This window comes from Perna viridis, chromosome 7 (assembly GCF_037379345.1).
Source record: "Perna viridis isolate PV_CMFRI_1.1 ecotype Kerala chromosome 7, ASM3737934v1, whole genome shotgun sequence".
Taxonomy (NCBI): domain Eukaryota; kingdom Metazoa; phylum Mollusca; class Bivalvia; order Mytilida; family Mytilidae; genus Perna; species Perna viridis.
Genome location: NC_142451.1, coordinates 43,732,782 through 43,755,383, shown reverse-complemented (window position 1 = coordinate 43,755,383; position 22,602 = coordinate 43,732,782). Strand labels below are relative to the sequence as shown.

At 32.6% G+C, this 22,602-nt stretch overlaps 1 protein-coding gene across 29 annotated transcripts in view; it reads left to right on the top strand.

Annotated features, from left to right (window-relative positions):
• LOC148612838 (disabled homolog 2-interacting protein-like) overlaps positions 1-22,602 on the top strand; it is a 119,092-nt gene that overhangs the window by 75,410 nt on the left and 21,080 nt on the right. The window contains exon 1 of one of the 29 annotated variants that reach the window (XM_088594641.1): positions 381-519. The exons of 26 other annotated variants lie outside the window; for them this stretch is intronic. In XM_088594641.1, coding sequence (XP_088450767.1) covers positions 491-519 — 29 coding nt within the window. In that variant the 5' untranslated portion in view covers positions 381-490. Of the gene's footprint in view, positions 1-380; positions 520-7,507; positions 9,138-18,763; positions 19,847-22,602 lie in introns of those variants that run through there. 2 more of the 29 variants (XM_088594638.1, XM_088594640.1) reach the window with 2 other exon arrangements.

Genomic DNA, 22,602 nt, shown 5'->3' with positions numbered 1-22,602 from the left:
AAATCAAGTGTACTTTAAGTTGGGCTTATTTATCCTCTTTCTAAACCGTCATAGATAAGTTTGTAAAGTCACAAGACTTTGGTTTGCCCTCTTAGGAAGTATTTGTACATGTTCGTACCAAGACACATGTCCTGTATGACATGTACTTTTGTTTTGTTTACGGAAAGAGAAATTATAGAAAAAGTGATGTCCAATCTATAATTTGGGGTGGTTTAGTACATTACGCTGAAAATTATAAATTTTCAATAAGTTGAGAGCTGCCAATTTCTCACTAAATTGTGATAATTATATCACTTTTTAACATGGTCAGGAAATTGCTTCAACAAAATATGATTCATTACCTTAATATATATAAAGAAGTGTCATTTAAAAAAGTTTATTTTGTTCTAAATCTATTGTCTTTTAAACAAAGGATGTTTAAAATATGTATGTAAATATTGACTGAAGGATAAAAGGATTAAAAGATTGTCTCCTACATATTGTTTGAGAAATGCCTACGCAGCTTTGTAAAAGAATAAGGTAAAATAATTCTATTGAATTTACAGAATTTTTTTACTGGTTACTGTATGTTAGAGGGCATACTTTTGTTTAATAAGTGAGAGTCCACTTACTTTGTGTAGATTCTTGGGGTGAGTATATTGAGGGCATGCATTAAATCATCATGAATATTAAAAAGATATTTGACAAGTCTGGCCAAAAGTTTATGACAAAAAAAGCACCAATACTGTGACAATTTTAATTTCATTATATCATAACCCTGTTTGACTTTGTACCTAAGTTTTAGGCCTGTACATACAAGTACATGTACATTTGAAGCACTGAATTTCGGTTCTTTCGTAAAATTACTAACCTACTGTTATTTCGCATGTTATATTTACCAGTATACAGCAAGTAAGACATTGTTTTTTTTTTGTTTTTTTTTTTTTAAAATTGCTTCCATAATTTAGTGCTGAGTATTTTTGTGTGGTAAACTTGTGTTTTATCTATCTCTGGCAGTAGGAAAACTTGGGCAAAGTCAATGTGAACCACCAATGTCTGTCCCTTTTCATCTTGATGCAGGCAACAATTACCATGTGCATTCTATTGATGAACAGTAGATTAGGCAGAGCTCTTGGAAAAACATTTCAAATTTTTAAATCAATGTTTAGATGATTTTTTGCAAAAGCCTGAATCATTATAATCAAAACAAATATGCCATTCCTTGAAAAATGGTAATTCCAGAATGATTAGAAAGACAATTGGTTTGGAGGGAAAAGTTCAGGATGATTCATTCTTTCTTTTGGTTGTAACACCTGGAATTCTTCAGTCAAAATGATGTTATGGTTTCACTATTACAAAGTCCTCAGGGGTTTAGATTCAGTCTGTCTTCAACATGATGTAATCTATTTAGAAAAGTCATTAGTGAATTTGAGCAGCTGAAGAATATTTTAAGGGTTTAGAGTGTACTATAAAATGTTAACATTTTGTTTGGTTCCTTAAATAGTTAATGGACCAAACTATGAATAGACACTGGAGCCTAACATTTACTTATGCATTTGCATAAAAGGGCATATTTTCAGTCCAAAATTTTAATGTCCTCACCAACAAAAAAGTTACGGCGTATGTAGTTTTATCCTTGTTGTTTATTCTGCCATTCTACAACAAACCAGGGTGTAGATTCATGGCAGGTTCCAACCCTCCCCCCCAAAAAAAAAAAAATAAAAAAAAAAAATAATTAAATAAAAATAAAAAAATAAAAAATTGTGGAAACATTCTTTTTATTATTATTTTTACATGAAGTCTGGAATTTTTTTCACAAATTTTACCCACTCTTTACCAAATTTTTCTGTCTCACTGCTGATACCCCTCTAACCTGAATTCTTGATGCACCACCGCCAATAGTCTTTGTTTTCTCCTGTAATAGCTTATGTCATATTTTAGACACTATTCTCCTAAGTAATGCCTTTTCTGCTGAAGTACACTCTTCCTGATATTTGGCTGGTTTCTACCTTGAGATGGCAGTGTGTGCTGTGATTCAAGGCAAATGGTTAATTTACAACACCTGGAATTACTCAGAAAATAAATAAATAAGTTTCACAATTACAAAGGTCTTCTTAGATTTGGATGCATTTTGCACTGAAAATGACGTAACATATTATGAAAAGTCATTAATGATTTGGAGCAACATCAAAATATTTATGGAGAGGTTGCTAATGACTTGATAAAGCTCCAATCAAAGAAATATATGTTAGAGAAATTGATCAAGTCTGTAAAAGTTCAGAAAAACTTAATCTTGAGTACCTCATAGCCATTATTGCCTAACATTACATCCATCCAGGGAACTCAGTCGAATACAATATGTTAAAATTGATTCTTTAGTGAGAAAATTGAATTTTATGGTTTAGATCATTCCCTATGAAACATTTTGTGAGAATCCAATGAATCAGAAATAAGAAATTTTGTAGAAGAAATCATATTTTTTGCACAACAATAACTTACCAGACCCTTGGCGGCATCTTAGCAAACAAGGGACTTCATAATCCTATATTGGCTTTCTCATTCTCAAGGGAAATCTTTTTATGATCATATTTATGTAAAATCAATAGGGAGACAAGTGTGACACGCAAGCTGTGTTCAGTACACTAGATGTGACTCGACCCTGCTAGGATATTCTTGTTGAGATCAGCGACCTTTTAATTTTGATCGAAGGGATCATACATGTCGTGTGTGGGATATTTATTTTTCACACTTCTATCTAAGGTAGTATTATGGTTAATGAGGTGTGTGTTAGAGGAAATTGATATAAAGGGCATTAACCCATTATCAATGAACAGACTAACAATCAACAAATAGATGTTTCATTCTTTTATATTTCATCAGAACTTGTATAGAGTAACGAATTGTAAATAAACAAAAATGTTTACTGTTTAAGGCAGTTAGTGGCCATAAATTGATTTTCATTGAAGAATGTGTTGCCTTATGAGTATATCTAGGAATTCAAGTTAAGGGGTATTTTGAAAAGGAGAAAATGAATTTTTGTGGTATATTTTCTAAATATTTAAGATTTTATACTTTTCCTCTTTGATTTTCAGTATGTTTCTGTGAAGTTTGTTTTTTTTTTGCATTGGATCAACTGTTATTGGTATGATCTGGTTTTAAATTCAAGTATGTGGATCTTGGTTTAGATTCAGGTTTACTTCAAAGCATTTTTCAGTATGGAAATTGGGTCATGTGACCATGAATATGCCATTTTGTACAGAATTTAGCATTTACACAGAAAACAAAATCCTTTTTGTAGGGCTCTGTCAAACAAGATGCTTGATATGTCTTTACATTGAGAAGATGAAAAATTCCCCTATTAACAAGTCAATAAATATTAATCATAGACCCCAAATCTGATTATATGCTGCCACCTGGCATTAAATGGTCATTGATTAATTGACTGTTGACATGGTATACAAATGGGTAAAGATTGCACTCAGGGTTTTAGCTGTTCTGGTGGGACATGCTCATTTATCAAGATCTGGGAGACTATATATGTGGTTAAGAGAATTTAAATTTGATTACTAGAAGAGTTTAGAGACCAATGAAGGATTGGAATGTTTGAGAAAAAAAAAAGTGATTGTTGATCATTCACCAGGAGAGGAGTTGTAGATTCTTTCCTTTTTAAATTGGGTAGTATTTTATCCATTTTTCACCCTTTCTTCAGGCCTTTCATTAAGAGGCGGTATCAGGTACTTTTACCCTTCTAAACTAATGAAAGATACCTCCAGAATTTTATAAGTTCATACATTTTTATTAAACAAAATGATGAAAAGTACCTCCTACAAAAGCTAAAGGTACCTGCAATGCAAAAAAAATGAAACCCCTGATTCTCCCCTAGATATTCTACCTTTTTACTCTTACTCAGACCACTATCCAAAAATCATAACTGTATTCTACTGCTAATGAAGCTTTTGCCTAATCCTGCCCATACTTTGAAGCTTAGGCTATTTGGGTTGTGCTGATGTCAAAGCCTGGTTCTTAGTGAGTTTCTTTTCACATTATTTGAAGTGCTGTGTTGCATCTTTGACAAATAAACCAAGCCCTGTCTTGAGAATGTAGCCATGTGATGTTATTGATTTACAATTGACAGGATATTGTCATTGCCAGGCTCCTGTATAAATCATTGTTAGGTTTAATTTGTATGGTAGACTGGTCATTAAGATCATACATCTGATTTTCATCTTATTGCCACCTGTCATGGAGATAAAGTGACTTGTATGAATCTTTAAGCCATGTAGTTGTCCAACATCAATGTACATACTGTAGTTTCTCCAGATCTATGTGACAGGTGTAGCAGCCCCTAGTCCAAGGTAGGCATGTTTGGTTTTATGGGGACTGATATCATACTTCATACAAATCAATAAGCATTTTCTTGCCTTTTTATTCTTCAATTAAAGCACCTAAATAAATGTTACAGTTTTGTTTTATGATTTGTTATATGGAAATTTGCTTATATCCAGACATTCTTGTTCTCACTGTGCTGCAGAATCATTGATTAAAACACTTGAGTTTTCTGCACCTAATTATGTTTTCTTCTTATTTCTAAAATTATTTTTTATGAGATCTTTTAGAAGCCAAAGAAAACCATTAAGAAAATCAATCTTCTTTGAGTTTTATTTGGTTAGAAAATAATCAATTAGTTACCTTTATAAATAATGCAGAAAAATGATGGATGGTGCAGTGTTCTGTCAAGCTTTCTGATGATTCTGATGTATTTAGTGGTCATTTGATAGTTCGATATATATGAGAGTGTTTTGATGAGGAGTAAGTAGCCTACTGTTTTAATGCTAAATAAATATTAGGGCACCTGTTACAGGTATTGATAGCCCTGAAGTGGTTCTTAACTGTTTTTACTTCCCTGAATTTACCTCATTTTTGTTGGTTGCTTGAGAACTTTAAGATTTGTTATAATTCTGACAATGCTGTAGGTACCTATTTTTAAAATTTCCTTATCATGAAATTTGATAATCAAATTTAAATCAACAGAAAGATACACATTACGTAATCTTAATTTGCCTGAACAGGGATGCATCTGGATGCAGAATTTTTTTTCTAAGTGAAGACAGTTTTAAAATTATATACACAAAGCTGTAAACCTTGAATGCCCATTGTGGATTTTCTCATTTGAATGTTCAGTGTTGTTTTATTTCTGAAACTTAGCTCTGCCTTTATCCTGTGTGCTGTTCTCTGTGTTAGAGAGTTGTTTCTTGAGAGCTGTCTTACTTGTCCTCTCATTAGCTCTGCCTTTATCCTTTGTGCTGTTCTCTGTGTTTGAGAGTTGTTTCTTGAGAGCTGTCTTACTGGTCCTCTTCTTAGCTCTGCCTCTATCCTCAATGCTGTTCTCTGTGTTAGTGAGTTGTTGTTTCTTGAGAGCTGTCTTACTTGTCTTCTCATTAGCTCTGCCTTTATCCTCTGTGCTGTTCTCTGTGTTAGAGAGTTGTTTCTTGAGAGCTGTCTTACTTGTCCTCTCATTAGCTCTGCCTTTATCTTTTGTGCTGTTCTCTGTGTTTGAGAGTTGTTTCTTGAGAGCTGTCTTACTGGTCCTCTTCTTAGCTCTGCCTCTATCCTCAATGCTGTTCTCTGTGTTAGTGAGTTGTTGTTTCTTGAGAGCTGTCTTACTTGTCTTCTCATTAGCTCTGCCTTTATCCTCTGTGCTGTTCTCTGTGTTAGTGAGCTGTTGTTTCTTGAGAGCTGTCTTACTTGTCCTCTCCTTTTAAGAATTGTATGCCGTGTTTGTTTCTTTGTTTTGCTTGAAACAACCAAACTATTTTACTTTAGTATATAGGGGAAAGTCTTTTTGCTGTACCTATGTATAATGATGTTTTGGTCCAGCAATAACCCACCCTGTGGTACGAGAATTTTCTTGTTGTTCATTTAAGACCCAATGGATGACCTTGGGCTGACATTTTCATGCTGTTTAGGTTGTTTTCTCTTTGACATATACACCATACCTATTCTTGTTATATATTTTCCTTTAACATCAAGGAACTGGACACACTTCTTACAGCTCTAGTGCAGTTGTTTATACTGGGCATCACCTGACTTACTTTTTAAACCAACTGCAATTGTTCCCCCCCCCCCCCCTCCTCCTCTGCATTTTTTGTCAGAATGCACTTTCCTACCAAACCACTGAACAAACTTTATTTTCTACCCAATGGCATCATATCACAGAATGCACTTTTCCATCAACCGGCTTCACAGACTTTATTATCAACCAAATCTGAATGCATTTCTTCTCCAACCCATTTCTGTTGTGTTTTCAACAGCACCATGGGACTGAATGTACCTTTTCATGGCAGTTGTCTTCCATCATCTTTACAGATTAAAATCTTTGACACCACACAGCAGGAACATGCTTCCAGACATTCTATTTGATAATCTCGGTATCAAAATAATAGACCTGTAGATTTGATTTGTTATGCTTTATTAATTTGATAATCATAAATCTATAAGTTCATTGAGGATAATTGGGTTAGGGGGAAGTGAGAAAACTGTTTCCTGGTGAGGTTGTACACTTTTTGAGTGTTTTCAATTATTTCAAATTTTATCAAGATAAAACCATTTGGTGTTTAGATATTAAATTTCAACCAGATGGGAAATTGTTCTGAGAAAACAAAAGGAGGGAAGTTGTTAAATTTTGAAAAAAGTCACATGGAACAGGTTTAAATTTGTGCTTAGGATTATTTGTTCACAAGTTTGAGGTAGGAATTTTATTTATTTATTTTCTAACATAATGTATTCCTTCCTGAACTCAGCATTGAAAGCTATGCTGCAATAACTGTTTAGCTTTGTACGATTTGTTTTTACACATCTAATATGGAACTCCAGCTGGGTTTCTTTGTCTTAATTGACATTAATGTCAGCATTGTTAAGGATCATTAGTGTTCAGTTTGTTCCACATGAGACTTTATCTAGTCATTTCATACATGTAAGGTTATAATAATATGATAACAAGGTTAATTATGTTTTGCAATTTAACATAAGAGAATTTCTTGTTATTGTTTACTAAGTATGGTTAATTAAATTACACAGACTTACATATCTATGCAGTACTATTCAGTATTCTTTTTTCACCGACTTTGGGGCAAAGCCACTACATTACAATAATATGGTACTTGATTACTTGTCAAGTTAATGCACACTTACCACCCATAATGCCCTCAACATATTTAGAATCAATAAAGGTTTTCTATCTGGATCTATCTTTTACCATTTTTTCTATCTCACCCAGGTCTTGTTCACACCCTTTAGCTGTTTTTGTAGTTCTCCCCCATCTTTTTTTCAATTTTCCTTCTTAATCCTTAAAAAATATTACCTCATGTTGTGGTTTGATCAGACCTTGAAATCTTGGTCTTATAGGCATTTTCCCAACGTCTCTTGCTGCATCATGCCATTTTTTGTAGAGATCACAAAAATATGTACTGTAATCATTTTGTTTGATGTCATATCCAACAATTGAATTACTTACATGAATTAAATAGTTCTCTAAATTCCAGAATTTATGATTGAGACTGTTTTGATAGCTTGCAATTTTTATTTGTTAAATGAAATACTTAGTAGATCTTTCTTTTACATAGTTGACAGTACAGAAAGTAAGTCATTAAAAACATTTTTAGGACAGACAAACAGACTGTCTCACAGGCATGGTCGAGAAAATATTTTTCATGTTTTTAAATTTTATTGTTTGGTCTGACTTTCAATGGAAATTCGAAGCTTTATTGTTATTTATTTTGTATTTGAAGCCCATCAGAATAACATCAAAATCATGACTGTGAAATATTTGCATATGGCCTATAGGGATAGTAAAAACAAAGAATTGTTCACATATGGCCTTACTACATGTACTGCACTTGAACACATCATGTTACTAAAGAAGAATTTTCTCCCGAGGTCAAGTATACATTACATTATTATTAACTGTTGGCCCCAGCCACTATATCATTATGTAGCTTGGATGAGAGAAAGTATGATGGATATATACACAGTGCTTAGGATGGCCATCTATTAGGGCAGTACTGTTATAGATGTCTGTGTTGGCCAAGGTTTTGGCCAGAGATTGATGGCTCTTGCTGAGTACCTGTGGATGAGTTCTCCAAAATCTCAGCTATTATCTATGAAGGGTTAAATATTCCAGAAGAAGATCTTTTTTCTTAAATTCTAATTACTCTGCAAAAGTTCATTACTTCATACTTGTGTGTTGGAATCAAGATAATTTTGTGCCTTTGAGAAGTTTGAATTTCTGAACTTAATAATTATTTGTGGATGTGTATAAAACCAAATTAATAGACAATCCATTTCTATGAAGCAACTTCTGGAGGATGTTTGTGTTAACTTGCCTTACACATCTTGAAGAAACATTCTGAGTCTGAACTGTATGTTTTGTTGTGTAAATTCTTTTTTTTTGTGAAGTTTCTGAACTTTGCTGTTAATGGATCATGGTAATACAAATGTTATTCCTGTTCTTTGTGTTTTATTTGTGTAACTTGTAGTAACATTCTGTTTGATGATTAAGGCAGGGAATTACTTGGTAGTTTTGTGTGAAAGTTCTTGTCAGCATTTGTAGTTCTGTCTTAATCAGTGAGGTGGATTAGTGAAACAATAGGCAGAAAAGATAAAGCATGATTTTGATGTGAAAAATCAAGACAGAAATATCAGAAACAGCTTATACACATTTAGGGAACATTTGTGCTATATCATACTCAGGATTGATAATTTTGTTAACAATTATTGATACTACATAATGTTTTGTGGATCTTATCTCCCAGAATTTTCTATTGGACTTAGTATATCAGAAGAAATGAACTCATCTCTCTGTGTAGAAAAAATTGATTTATCAAATTTTCCTTTGAGATAAAGAGAGATAGATTTTCTAGTCAGTTTGAGATATTTTGAGTGTATTTCCACTGCTCAGTTTTGAATTACAATTTTACCTCTGATAAGGAAAAAACAGGTTTCCTCTGTGCCAGATGATAGAACTGAAAACAACAGCAAGAAGAAACAGTTTGTTTGGTTTTGATGGATAATTAATTTTTTGATTTTTCATTGAGTTTTTTAAAGACCAAAATGTCAGTTTCTGAAATGGACAGTGAGGAGTACCTTTCTAGGCTCTACAGGTAAGATGAACAATTTCAATTTATATCAGACAGACCTTTGTAAGGACTTTTGGGCAACTGTTGGCCAAAGGGCTTTGCATTAATTTTTCTCTCTTATCTTCCATATTTTTAATTTGAAGAAGACCTCATGTTTTGAAGATATTAGATTTTTGTTAAAGATGATAATATTTATAATGAATTCCAACTGAACCTCATTGTCTTATTCTTGTAAGGTGGACATTTTATGAGTGTGCATTATGAAAAAAGATGTTATTTTAACTTAGGAAATTCATGAAGGACATTGCTTTCTTGCATTTTTTCTGTTCTTCATTTAATCTGTATTAAGGTCCTTATTTGGTTTACAAATTATGTTTTGTGGCACTGGTTACATAATCTTTTGCTTGTTACCAACCAGAATATAAACATTGGTATATTTTGAAGATTAATTATGATATTAATCTAGAAATATAAAAGGCCCAATGTGATTTTAAGCTGAAAACTTGTATCTGCCCTGAAAGTTTCAAAAAGCCTCAAAATCAAAAATAGAATGCACTATCTCAGATTTATCAGTCTGCATACCTGTGGGTTTTTATGCATATTTGACGGAACATTTTGCCAACATAAATACACAGCTTCAGAATGATTATTGGTGCCATATTATAATAGTTGCATTATCTGCACAGTGAAGGTATTCTCTGCAGATTTTATTATTGGCAATTGTAGATGCAGAACAATGGTTGTTAATCATCTTTGTTGTTTTGGTTACATAATTCTGTCTGATTTGGCTGTTATAATTCATAAAAATGTTTTGGTTGTGTCTTCTGGATATTACTTGGCATTGCCAAAGACTGTCTTGATACTGTTGTATGAGTTGTTCTATGTTGGTGATGAGTAATAACTTCTAAGGAAAGCAGAAGGTGCCATATTTGTAAAATATTTTTGACAAGTTGAAAACACTATGACATGCCCATGTTACTATATTCATGCTTTGAACTAAACCCAGAATAGCTGAAGTGTAAAATGATAACATTTGTTATATGTCACCTTAAGCAGAAATTATATTTGTCTTGACAATTTAACTGGTCATACAGGTTATGAACACAAATGATACAGATAATCCTCAACATCATTGAGATGCAGTTTTTGACATTTGATATCGATATTTTCTCCAATATTATTAATAATGAAAAATCTTCAATCCCCCCCCCCAAAAAAAAATAAAAAATAAAAATAGTAATAATAATAATAATAATAATAATAATGAAAGAAAAGTAATAATGGATAAGAAATTGGCAAACTCATCCCTAACTGCATCATATACCAACCTAAAACCTGCTTCTCAGACCTGGCGAAATCATTTTTCAATCTGTCGGACATTTGGTCCGGCAACCTAAAAAAATCTGCTGGACTGAACAGTTATCTGCAGGACCAAAAAAAAAAAAACTAAAAAAATAAAACAAAAACAAAAACAAAATTTAAATTTGCCTTGATTCAGACGCCATCTTTAAACCGGCGTGTATAATAATAATAAAAAAAAAACGTACCGGACATCTGGTCCGGAAATCACACAAATTTTACCAGTCCAGCGGTTAAAAGTACCGATCATATCCGATAGTCTGACGAATTTTGCCATGTCTTGCTGCTCCGGATGTCTGTTTTTATTAGTATTTATGTACTTAAATATGTATAATTGAGCATGTGTCTAAACCAAACAGATAAATGGTTTAAGTTTAAACAGGTTTTACTATATATGAAATGGTAATGTTAAGCCTCCATACTTATGATAAGCTACATAGACTTAGTACTATACATTGCTATTGACAAACTTCGAATTACAACAGCATCAATCCCTAGGTCAGTTTCTTTGTTTACTAGAAAACTGGTAGAAGTTATCTTATCTATATCTCAATGCTAAAAAAAGCTGAGAAAAAAAAAATGACTTGTTTTGCTTTGAACTGTTGATAGAACCCTTATCTGAAAAAAACTTACAAACAAATAATGCAAAATAAATGAGCTGTAAGAAAAAGTGATTTTGAAATGTTTGGTACTTTTTTTCATCTGCTCTTTTTATCTGGAACTAATTAGAAAGTAATCAAGATTGTAATGTGGGAAACAGACATTTTGGAGATGTAGGAATCATTGTAACGTCTGAGTATTCCTTGGTCTTGCGTCACCTAATTATTACTAATTGATGATGTTTTCCTGTTTGACTTCTGGGTGCAGTAAATTGATTATTGGTAGCATTTCTGTCAAAGCGCTGTTGATGCAAATTATGTAACAAAATTACACTTGATATGTTTTTGAAGGAAATCATTTGTTTTATGATGATTGGGTTGTGGTGATAGGGGCTATATAATGCCAAGTCATGGTAAATGTAATACAATTGAAAGGAAATAGAATTGATTGTAGAATAATATACATGTATAGCAGGAGTAAAGGGAAGGGGATGCTATGACTAGATTTTCAGTACAAGGTGAAGTTACATGGCCTGAAGTTTCCTCCTCTTATAGACACTGTCTTATACCTGTTGATATGTGTAACTTGTTGTATTTTGGTCATTGTTAGTGGTATACTGAAGTCACCTTGTCTGTCTATCCATCCAAAATTTTCATTGCAGTTACCTCTGCTCCAAATGGATGGATTGATTTCAAATATATTTTGTGGCTTCATATAGATGAGGCATATGTTATTGGCAATTTAAGTTGCTCTCTGATATCTATGTCCGGTACAAGTGGAGATATGTATTATAGAACAACAATGGGTGCAACTTGTTGTTCCAGTTTCCCAACCTCTCTTTTTTGCCACTTCTAAATCTTTACATTTCTGAAGTATGTTTTTGATGGAGATAGTTGAAGGTCAGGTTCAATCTCACTGGTACCATTGATATCTTTTGAGATTTGGACATGCTTTAGACCATACACATCTTTTTATCTATGATTATGAACATGATGAATGTGTATGGTTGGACTGTATGATAAAAGCTGTATGTAGTGTTCTATGAGCTGAACTATATTGGTTTATCAAATGGGTATGTTAAAGTAAGTCTCAATACAGAAAAAAATATCAACAACAAACTTATACTGTGACAGTTTATTAATTATTTATGCTAACCCTTCCTGAGTACCTGCTGTCACTTTGGGTTTTTTGTGGGTTTTCATATTGCAACTGCTTAAGTCTTGTTTTTATAATCTTCAGTTTTAATGCCGTTGTCTACATTGTGTATCTGGCTTGTCTCTAGATTCTGCTGTTTCTGTCCATCTGGTCTGATGCTTCTCTAATATTTTGCAGTTAGTTACAATGATAGCCCAGCTAACAATGTTGTAATTCCTAGTCCTAGGCTGTCAGGTGGCTAGGGACCCATTAAAGTCATTGTTATGATAATCAATTAAGTATTAACTCAATATTATAATGACCCAATACTTATTTTAGCTTAGAAAATTGCTTAGCTCAATTAAAAAATTTAAATGATGCATAAGGGACTTCCTATTGCCCTTAAGTAAGCTCATATGTGGCTTTGATGTCTTAACTTAGTAATTACCTTGAATTGTCAGCATTTTGCTGAAAGCACAAAATAATAAGGAGGATGATTTTTCAATCTGTCAAGTCAACTTTTGATAAAACACTTTAATTTGTAAAAATATGTAACCCAAGTAGGATCTTTTGAACTTAACATTTGTTAAATTTTGTGAAATTAATCGACTTCTTTTTCAGCCCAAACACAAGAATGTTGTCATGTTACACAGGATTAGACAAAGTATTTCTGATGTTTAGAACTTTTGAACCTGAGTACAGTGAAACCTGTCTAAACTGAACCCAGAAAATCCTATAATCTGTCTAAACCAGTCACTTTTAAAATTATTTAAATGCATTTTTAAAAACCTTGGTAAACCAAACACTTTTAAAATTATTTAAATGCATTTTTTAAAACCTTGGTAAACCAAACACTTGTCTAAACCAAGCCAACTTCAAAGTCCAAAAGAGATTCAATTTTGATGGGTTTAACATGAGGTGTGACTGTACTTTAATGAATTTTACAAGTAGTTTTCTTAAGGGGTTGAAAAATCAAATCAGTTGCCTCACACAAAGTTTACTTTTCATGTAACTTGAACTCACTTCATTAACCCTTTCCATTTAGGAATTAACATTTGACACCTGGAATTTAAATAGGTTTATTAGATTTAAATATTTGTCTTCAATTATGTCCAGTGAGCTTAATGAAGCAGGTGCCCTTACAAGATACACCATCTGATTGGTTAATTTGAATGTTATGCTTGATTTGATTGGTCATTTTCTGTGTCACTTGCCTGGTCAATGCTGATTAAATCAGGCTCTGTAAAATGTTTATGTCTGTGATGTTAAATGAAGTTTTCCATCTGGATCAATGGGAAAACCTTCTGCTGAGGAATTCTCCATCAATATTGGATTTTCCTCTCATCTGTCTTGAAAAAATATTACTTGACATTGGGCTTAAGGTTCATGGCAGAGTAAACAAGCTTGGTAAGTCTGTTTTAATGGAATTTTGCTGTCAGAAGCCACTTCACTTTAAAAGCTTTATAATATATGAAGTAATTTATTCCACAAGAAATTTTATATGTTTACAAGCTCTAGTTCAATAATCTTTGAATGTATAATTCTGTTGTCTGTTAGTAATTCATGCACATAAAAATACACAAATAAAATGAGCATTAGCTTCAGTATTGCATGTATATGGTGTAGCAGATTTTATTTTGGTATTCTGAGATGGGTCCAAGATTTATTTTGGAGTATTTACAAGGAAACCAGGATTTAAAATTGTGGTGTTAAATCCTGGTTTCATTTTGGATGGTTTATTGTATCAGAGCTATGAATTTCTTGCTGATACATGTGGCTTTCAGTGATGTCTGGAATAAGCAGGAAGTATAAAGGTTTAAATTGGCTTTTCCTTATGTAACCCTTATTAATTCACATTATTTGTGATGTATTGTTCATGTGTGACACTTTTAACCATTTGTAGTTGATCTATTCACAATGAACTTACACAAAAACCATTTCCACAGCAAAATTTTATACTTATACACCCATAATCTTTTACAAGTTAGTTATTGCAGTAAAAAATTTTTTGCATTTACGGAAAAGGAAGTAATTTTATCATGGCACAAAGTGTTGTAAAACTGATAGCAGTGTGAGATACTGTACTTAGGTTATTGTCTACTACCAGTGACAGATCCAGAGAATAACCTGGGTGGGGGGACATCAGAGGGCCCACAAAAAATCCTTTATTAACACACTTTAATGTGTGCAAATAATTGCAAAAATATGCTATTAATGTAAATTTTCAAATTCATAAGGGTGCCCCAGCCCTCAGTCTGCAATTACTAAAAATGTCTCAAGTCTCAAAGTGCTTTGACATGTTTACCTGTAGACTGTTGCTTCTGTTTGCCAGAAAAATCTGGCTCTGAATGTTGGACTACTACTATAAAGCAAGGGCTATTGTCCTGAAATGCATATCTGTAATAGGATGTAAAACTAAAATCAATCAATCATTCAGTCGATCAAGATTTGCCAAAAATGGTATGATTTTATCATTAGTCATGGAAAGTAATCAGTCTGTAGACTTACGGCTAGAGATATTTGTTATGTCATCCATGTTTTCTTTCTTACTTTTGGCTAGAAATAGAAATGTTTATTTAGCATCATTTTTTAGAAATGCCTCTAACATGTCTATCTGTGAAATTTGTTCTAGTTCAGAGCAAAATTCTGAAGTAACCTACTAATTATCCAATAGGGTCTATTGTACAAGTGTATCCAAACGTAAAATAAATATGGCACAATATAGAATTATCTAAACAAAATAATGACCACTCGAGTTTTGACCACAATCTATAATGGGATTAATTGACCGAAATAATTATGGTCATAAAATGGTTAAGGACTTTTTAATCCTCTTGAAGTATATATACCTTAAGTAAACATACTGGTATTGTCTCCAGAAATGGTCAAAGTGGTCTTGTTCCCTGTATAACTCTAAAATAGAGGGGTACTTTAATGGGATGTCCACAGTGGTACTTGTAGTTTTGAGTATACATGTATTTGATCATTGTAACACATATGGAAGCTGATTCCTCAAACAAAGGTAAGATTGGCCCCTTTCGTGCTTTAACACTATGTCTGTCTGTTTTATGATACTGTAAACGTATTAATTTGTAGGGTGTACTAATTTTTTTGCTATTTTCGCAGTGGACAGAAATCTGTGAAAAATAGTATCTGTGAAATAGATTTGTTAACACTGTATATTAGTAACCATTTTTTTATACCACGAAAATTGATACCCATGAATATGTTCATGTTCAGTGAAAATTAGCAATGGCGAAAATGAATATGTTAACAGTACTCTCCTTCAAATGTTTCAATGTATTACCTGTGGAAGCATGGAGACATTTAACATAGGCTGATCTTTTTTTCTGAAAGCATTATCTGTTTTATAAAGATTCTGATGGAGTATATGGCTATGAATTTTCTTGTGTATCAAAAGTACTTGGAGCATTTGGTTGGATCATCAATTGTGTTGAGCAAAAAAAAACAAAAAAACTTAGAGGGGTATATAATAGTATACGTAGATATACATGATAGAAAGCCAATGGATTCCTCTGTTTCGAGTTTGTTTTACCAATGGAAGTTGATTCACAATGACTGGTCGTTGGTAGTTCTTATTATCTAGTTAGGCTGCCAGTATGACCATTAAGGGTAGAATTTGGAAGTAAACTTCGGTGGTGAGAATACTATTGATAGCATAGATATCCAATATCTGTAAGTTACAAAGGAGATAAAAGGATTTACCTGAACGAGCCTTGGACAGGTATTATACAGGTGCTGTGAAGATTTGAGGTAGATATGTATGTATTTCCTTGTCCTTAGGTGGAAAGGCTTCAGATGGCAATCTTTTTCACCCTGAGTCATGGTTGTGTAAGGGTTAACAGGCATTCTTTACTCAAGATCAGCTGATTTGTATCTTATGATACAAGATCATGTTCTTGCTATCTTGTGGTCCGGTTATTCCTTGAACAATTGTAGCTTGCTTTCCATTTAAGTTGTTAGGTCAGGAGCCACTTTTTTTATATAAACTGTACTACGAATTATAACGCAGTGTGGCTTACTATTTAGAAGTTCCGGCCCTTGATTAGAAATGTGTCTGGATCAGCCCATGTTAATTTAAAATGTAATTTTCATTAGTCTTACATGATGGCCTTCAGAATACATTGTACATTTTTATCTTACTACAAAGCATTAAACATTTATCTATTTAGTCCACACTTATCTTCATATTAAAGAGACACAGACAGTTCTCATGCATCACACCATAACCCCAAGGTTTAATGTCCAGGGTCATCCCCCATTTAGCTTGATGTATAGAATAGCTTTGCTGCTAGACTTTAAAGCATGCTTTTGATCTGTATGATGCATTGGATTACTACATGTATATATACAGATGTATCTATGATAGGGTAATGGATCATCTTAACTACAAGGGTTGCTTTTGCTTTGATTTGTTGTATGGTATTAGTGTAGGAAATTAGTTTTAGGACCTTAATTTTTCCAATTTAGTATGAAGTTTAAAATATCTTGGATATGTTTAAGTGAGATCAAAATGTTTTTCTCCTCATGCACAAGAAATGTTTATCCTCTTACGAACTGCACTCCGATCTGAAGACATCCTTGTCCTCAGAGAAATTCAACGGTTGTCAGGAAATTCCTTACTGCAGTCCGCCAATCAGCTCTCAGATGGAAATATTGGGAACACGTATGAAATGAAATTTACCTGGTGATGTCAGTTATTTTCCCCTTGAATTTCTGGGTTAGAGTTGAAGCTTGAAGCAAATAGGACTAGATGACATTCATGTTCTTTATACACCACATATCTGGAATTTTACCAAGTGACTTAACTGTGGGATAATTGTTGTACAAAAAAATATTGTTTGTTTGTACCAAGGGACATTTGGTTTTAGGCTGTTTTTTTTTTAATTCCTTTTTTTTATCTTGAACTTTCGCCAGCTTCCTTTTGTATAAGAAATTATGATCAAATTTTATGATGATAATGACCCTGCACATTTTCTTCAGCAGTGAAATAGCCAGGAAGGTTGTGACTTTATAGAAGAGGATGTTTATGTAAATTGTCCTGAAATACTAGTCTTATCAAAAAATCAAAACTAAAAACAATAACATGCATTATTTCTATTGGATTCTTATCCACAAATCTACCATTCTATTCAGTCCTTAAAATAAGTCTGAGAAAATTCTTAACTGTTTGTGACATCATTGACTTTTATTGGTGTTACCGTGCGAGTTAAGAATATTCTCAGACTTAAGTATTGTAAAAAAATTTGTGGTGCACAGGCTGGTATTAGATACTTGTTGAAGATGATATTGACACAGAATGGTGCTAACTGAAGGATGGAAAATATTACTGCTTTTATAGTTCTTATTACACTGTAGAACTCGGAAAAACGATAACTGGGTGATGGAGTAATGGTCTTTCAAGCTCCAAACAATATCTGATGTTCCGAAGTCACTCTAGATGCTGTACCAGGCCCTCTTAGAAATGCAAGAATCTTGCAAACTTTGGTAAATGTGAATGATTTTACATGATGTAATTGAATTGTCAAACTATGTTTGATTTGTATTGTCAGAGAATTTCGAAAGACCTGTTTGCAGCAGGAAACATACATCTGCCGCATTGAGGTTGCAATGTGACTGAATACTGAAATGTATGATTTGTATTTGTCATGTTACTACATGCATCTATACATTTTTTGACAAATGATAGTACAACTAGTAAAGTAATTGCTGGAAGATCTAGTCATATCTAGCCTATGTTGAATTATTGGAAACATACCAAGAAATAATGCAAGTTCACTATCCTACACGTATTAAGGACTGTCCAACTTTCTAAAGATAACAATTTGAGAAGTTCATTTTCATGATTAGAAAAAAATATAAGACTGCTACACAATGGATTTGTCAATTTCTTCGGGAAAAAAAGAATTGAAAAGAAGATTTTTTACAAGATTTTGTACCTTGTATTTTGTTGTTTCTTAAAGGTGATAAAATAGATTTTCTTGAGATCTAAGTTGTACGCTGGTATCACTTCACTTTTGAAAGGGGGTATGGATAGTTAGTTTTCTGACTTTTTATTGTCAACAGCTGACAGTTACTAAATTGAAAAGTTTTTGATAATAAAATGTTTTTAAATCTGACTAAGATTTTAAAAAAAGATGTCTTGAAACTATGTTACAACGTAATATTTTGGAGATGTAAAAATAGAAATAGAAATCACATGAGGTTTAATAAGATATCACAAAGGAATAAAACTTTATTTTTATCAACAAAGAAAAAAAAGATGTGAGGATTTTTAATTTAATTTTGGTAACTGAACTCATATCCAGACCCAGGTAGATAGTCCATAACTGTCTTGTCCCTTAAGGTATATAACACGATAGTAGATTGATCAGAGTTGACTCTAGGGCATAACACACTGCACTATCATTATAAAAAATTAGGACAAATTACATGTTTGTTTCAAATTCACACCTGACCGGGTGGTTTTGGATTGTGTAATCACTAAATTAGGACTGGAATCATTTTTCAATCTGGTAATAACATAAATGGATTTTAATCTGTAAAGTATACAAAATTTGTGTAATGTACTAAATATTGAATAGTGATTGCGGATATTTTGAAGACCAATAGAGCTTACTGTTAGCATAAGTAATACATGTTTTTAGTTATCGTGACACATGAAAATTTTTGGACAGGTAGCGGGAGATTTATATTTACCGCTCAGGTAAAAACATTGGTTACATAGAGTTTCTCCATAACACTTTTTGTAAGTGATAGTTTGACAGTTTATGAGGCCACATTTCATGCAATGTTTGTCACCAAATTTAACATTTACGACTTGTCGTTGTGAGAAGATTGGATGAATCGTTGAACAAAGCATTTCAGTGTGGATTAAATTTTTTGGAGGAATGACAGACAGAATTAGACAATGGAGTTGGCTGGTCAGTTTTTAAGAAAACAAATTCAGTTTTCTGGACATTTGACCCAAACTTAATGCATATTTAAATCTTGATTGAAAGTAGAGATATTTACTTTTGTGCATTTTGGAGACATCTCTGCATGATTTGATTGGCAGGAATTTGTATGGACAATGGATTAAAGATTTTTATGTTTTTCTACTGTATGTGGATGTAGCCAGTAAGTCGTCCAATCAGGATATCTATTATGCCACTTCAATTTGTACTGGACAGAGTGTCTAGAAATTTGAATTTAATAACTCTATTCTAAATTATTTTCCTCAATTTGGAGTGTGTTTAAAACAGTTTTCTGTGACAAGCATTTGGATATAACATTAAGTCGAAGGACACACCACAGATTTGTGTTGAAACTTTTTTTTTTCAATTTCGATGGTCTCAGTCAACACTTTTAAAGCAAGTGTGGATTGAAGGTTACTAATTAGAATTCTAGTGACGAAATTTGAAACTTTGTAGAAAATGTTGATGAAGGACGATTGTTCAAAGCATAAACACTTTCCTGTACTTCAGAATCATTTGATAGTTTGAGACGAATACATGTACACGTAGTGTCTGTTTAACAACAAAGCCAAACAATTAGTTCTGGAAATAAAGGATATAATTAAATTGTGTAAACTAGGTCAAAATGATACTGACGGACCTAGTGCCTGTTTCTAGAGTCTTGTAAGTAAATTTTTTTTAGTTAAACAACTGGTTATGTTCAAGATTTTATTACAATGACTTTTTTGCAGTATTTCTACCTTCTACATTCTATACATTGAATCACTGGTGTATGGTAATGTAGGCATTGTATATCATATACACTGTAGATCTGATACCCCTCAAAATTACACAATATCCACTCTTTAAAATATTTGATACCTGAAAGCAAGTTAAAGGTGAAGGGAGCCTAGTGGTTTAACATCCCCCTTCTGAACCATATTCTATGAGGAATACACTGATACATGTAAAATATTATTAAGTCATAAGTAAAATGTAAATAGCTCTCTTTATTTATGGAATCTATCTCTACATAACCTTGTAATGTTTCAAGCTCTTGTACAGTAGAAATTTAAATACTAATGCTATAGTTGGAATATGATACAAATTTTAAAATGTACCTAAGTAATAGATATGTCATTGTTATGGTTTATATTGGTGTCTGATGGGTCATATTTCTGAAGGCATTCAATTAATTTACAATTATAATACAAAAAAAATGAAAGGCTGCCTTGAATACCTGTAGAATTGTTCTGTTAGTTATTGATTGAGTTTTATTGATGCTGGACTGTAGTGTATTGGCATTTGAAATTTTGTTTGATTTGAAAAGAGCCTTGTCAAATAGTAAATAGCTATTGTAAAGTTGACAGATGCCATATTGGTTTCTGACACTAAAGTGTTCCATCCATTCAGTGACCTCCTCCACATACTATTACAGCACTAAATGACAGACTGATTGTAATGAAACTTGGTGACAGGGGTAATTAAGTAACAAACCTCCCCATTAAATTTGTCATTGTTTAAATTGACCCATAAAATTTGTACAAGAGCATTGTATTGTGCAAATGGTCCTTTGTGACAGATTAAAATCAGCAATTACTCTGATCAGAATTCATGTTTGTCCTATTGAACACAAATTCTATAGTCTGGAGGTAATTATTCCACAGTTTTTTAGCATTGAAATCCCCTAGGCTAATGCATTTGTGAAAACCTGTGCAGTGTGAACTTAACTCAAAATTAAGGAGAGACACTGTGAAATATTGGATAAGCCAACTTAAGTCTCTTTTTTCTGTGAAATATGTTTTCCGGAGGTTCGAATTGAAGTGGTCCATGAATTGCTTGGTAATAACGTGATATTTACTGTTTCCTGTTATATACACAAAGGTAGGCCTACATTTTAGCAACCATTTGAATTTTTAAATTATTTCTAAGTCAAATTAAAAGAACAGAAATATCACATGTACTTCAACTCACGCAAGTAATTATATGGTGTCTACACTTAAATTGTAATATTGTTTGTATAAAGAAAATGTATATCAAAATATTTTTTTCTTTGTAATGGGATAATTATGGTAATGTTATGCCATTTCTTGACAAAATATGATGGAGAACATACAAAATGACTCTTACTAGGACATAAGTAAAATTTTAGATTAAACACGTGGTGTGGTTTTAACTGGTCCCCCAATGAGGTTCTAAAACATGAAGGGCAAATAGGGTGCTCTACGTATCTCCAGGCTTCAACAAAGCAATGGCAAATAAAGTTCTTTTAGGGATACTTGAGCACATTTTCATCCTCATAAACTCATTCACTACACATTTTTCTAATGTAGTTTTTGTTTAAATCATGGTATGTTTTTTGCCTTCATAGCACTTAAGACATATTCATTTCATTGAATTTCAAATGGTCCCAGTTGGATAAGTATGAAAACTAATTATAGTAAAATTGATGAGTATAGTCCAATCATTGTTTTATGCAATGCAGCCCAAAGTTTACAAACTGAAGTCAGGGTGTAAAGTTCTATTTGATAGCAAGTGAGAACATCAAATGGGTTTAAATTTGTGAATTGTGCCTTTTGAAGTTTTGAATGGCAAGTTGAAATACAGAAAGTCATTTAATATTTGATTATGCACCTGAGAGAGATTTTGTTTGCACATTTGAATTTGTTAAAGACACACCCATAAGTTATCAAGACTGATGATTCCCTGTCTTAGTTGTCAGTTTCAATGATGGAAGATTAGTGAAAATTTTTATTTCATTTGAAGTTAAGAAGTACCAGGATTCAACTAAGTTCAAGTGTTTGTTGAAAATAAATTTTAAATCTTGACGTTTAAATTCATAGAGGAAATTTGATAACATAACTTGTCTCTGGGCCTTCATTCATAAATTTAAACCCACTAAAGTTTTTGTCACAATTATAGATTTACAAGATAGCACAGGTGAGCGGAAGAAAGGATTTTGTCATTATTATATGTTTGCCTGTTAAAATTCATAATTTATTTCCATGTCAATATTCCCCTGTATTGACATAGTTGATGAAATGGCTTATTGTATTATAATCTGTAAACTTAGTATCTAACTGGTACATTTGTAATTAAATGGTAATTAGAAAAGAAAGAAATGATTTCAGGACTATTGGTTGTGAATTGGCCACCATATGAAAAGCTGGACCTTTTGAATTTATCTAGACTTACAAGAGGCCTAAAAAATATTGATCCAAAAACTGACACACTTTTAAGTTGAATCTCTATCATTTTTCAAAGGAGAAAACGTATATTCCAACCATTTTAAAGATAATGATTATTGATTATTGAAAAACAATAACAAAACAACTGACTCACCTGTGCTTAGGTTTTACCTGCAATATTCAATTATCTTCTGAAATTCCTAATTAAATTCATTATGGCTTTTAAAATGATTCAGGTATGAATGGAACTAT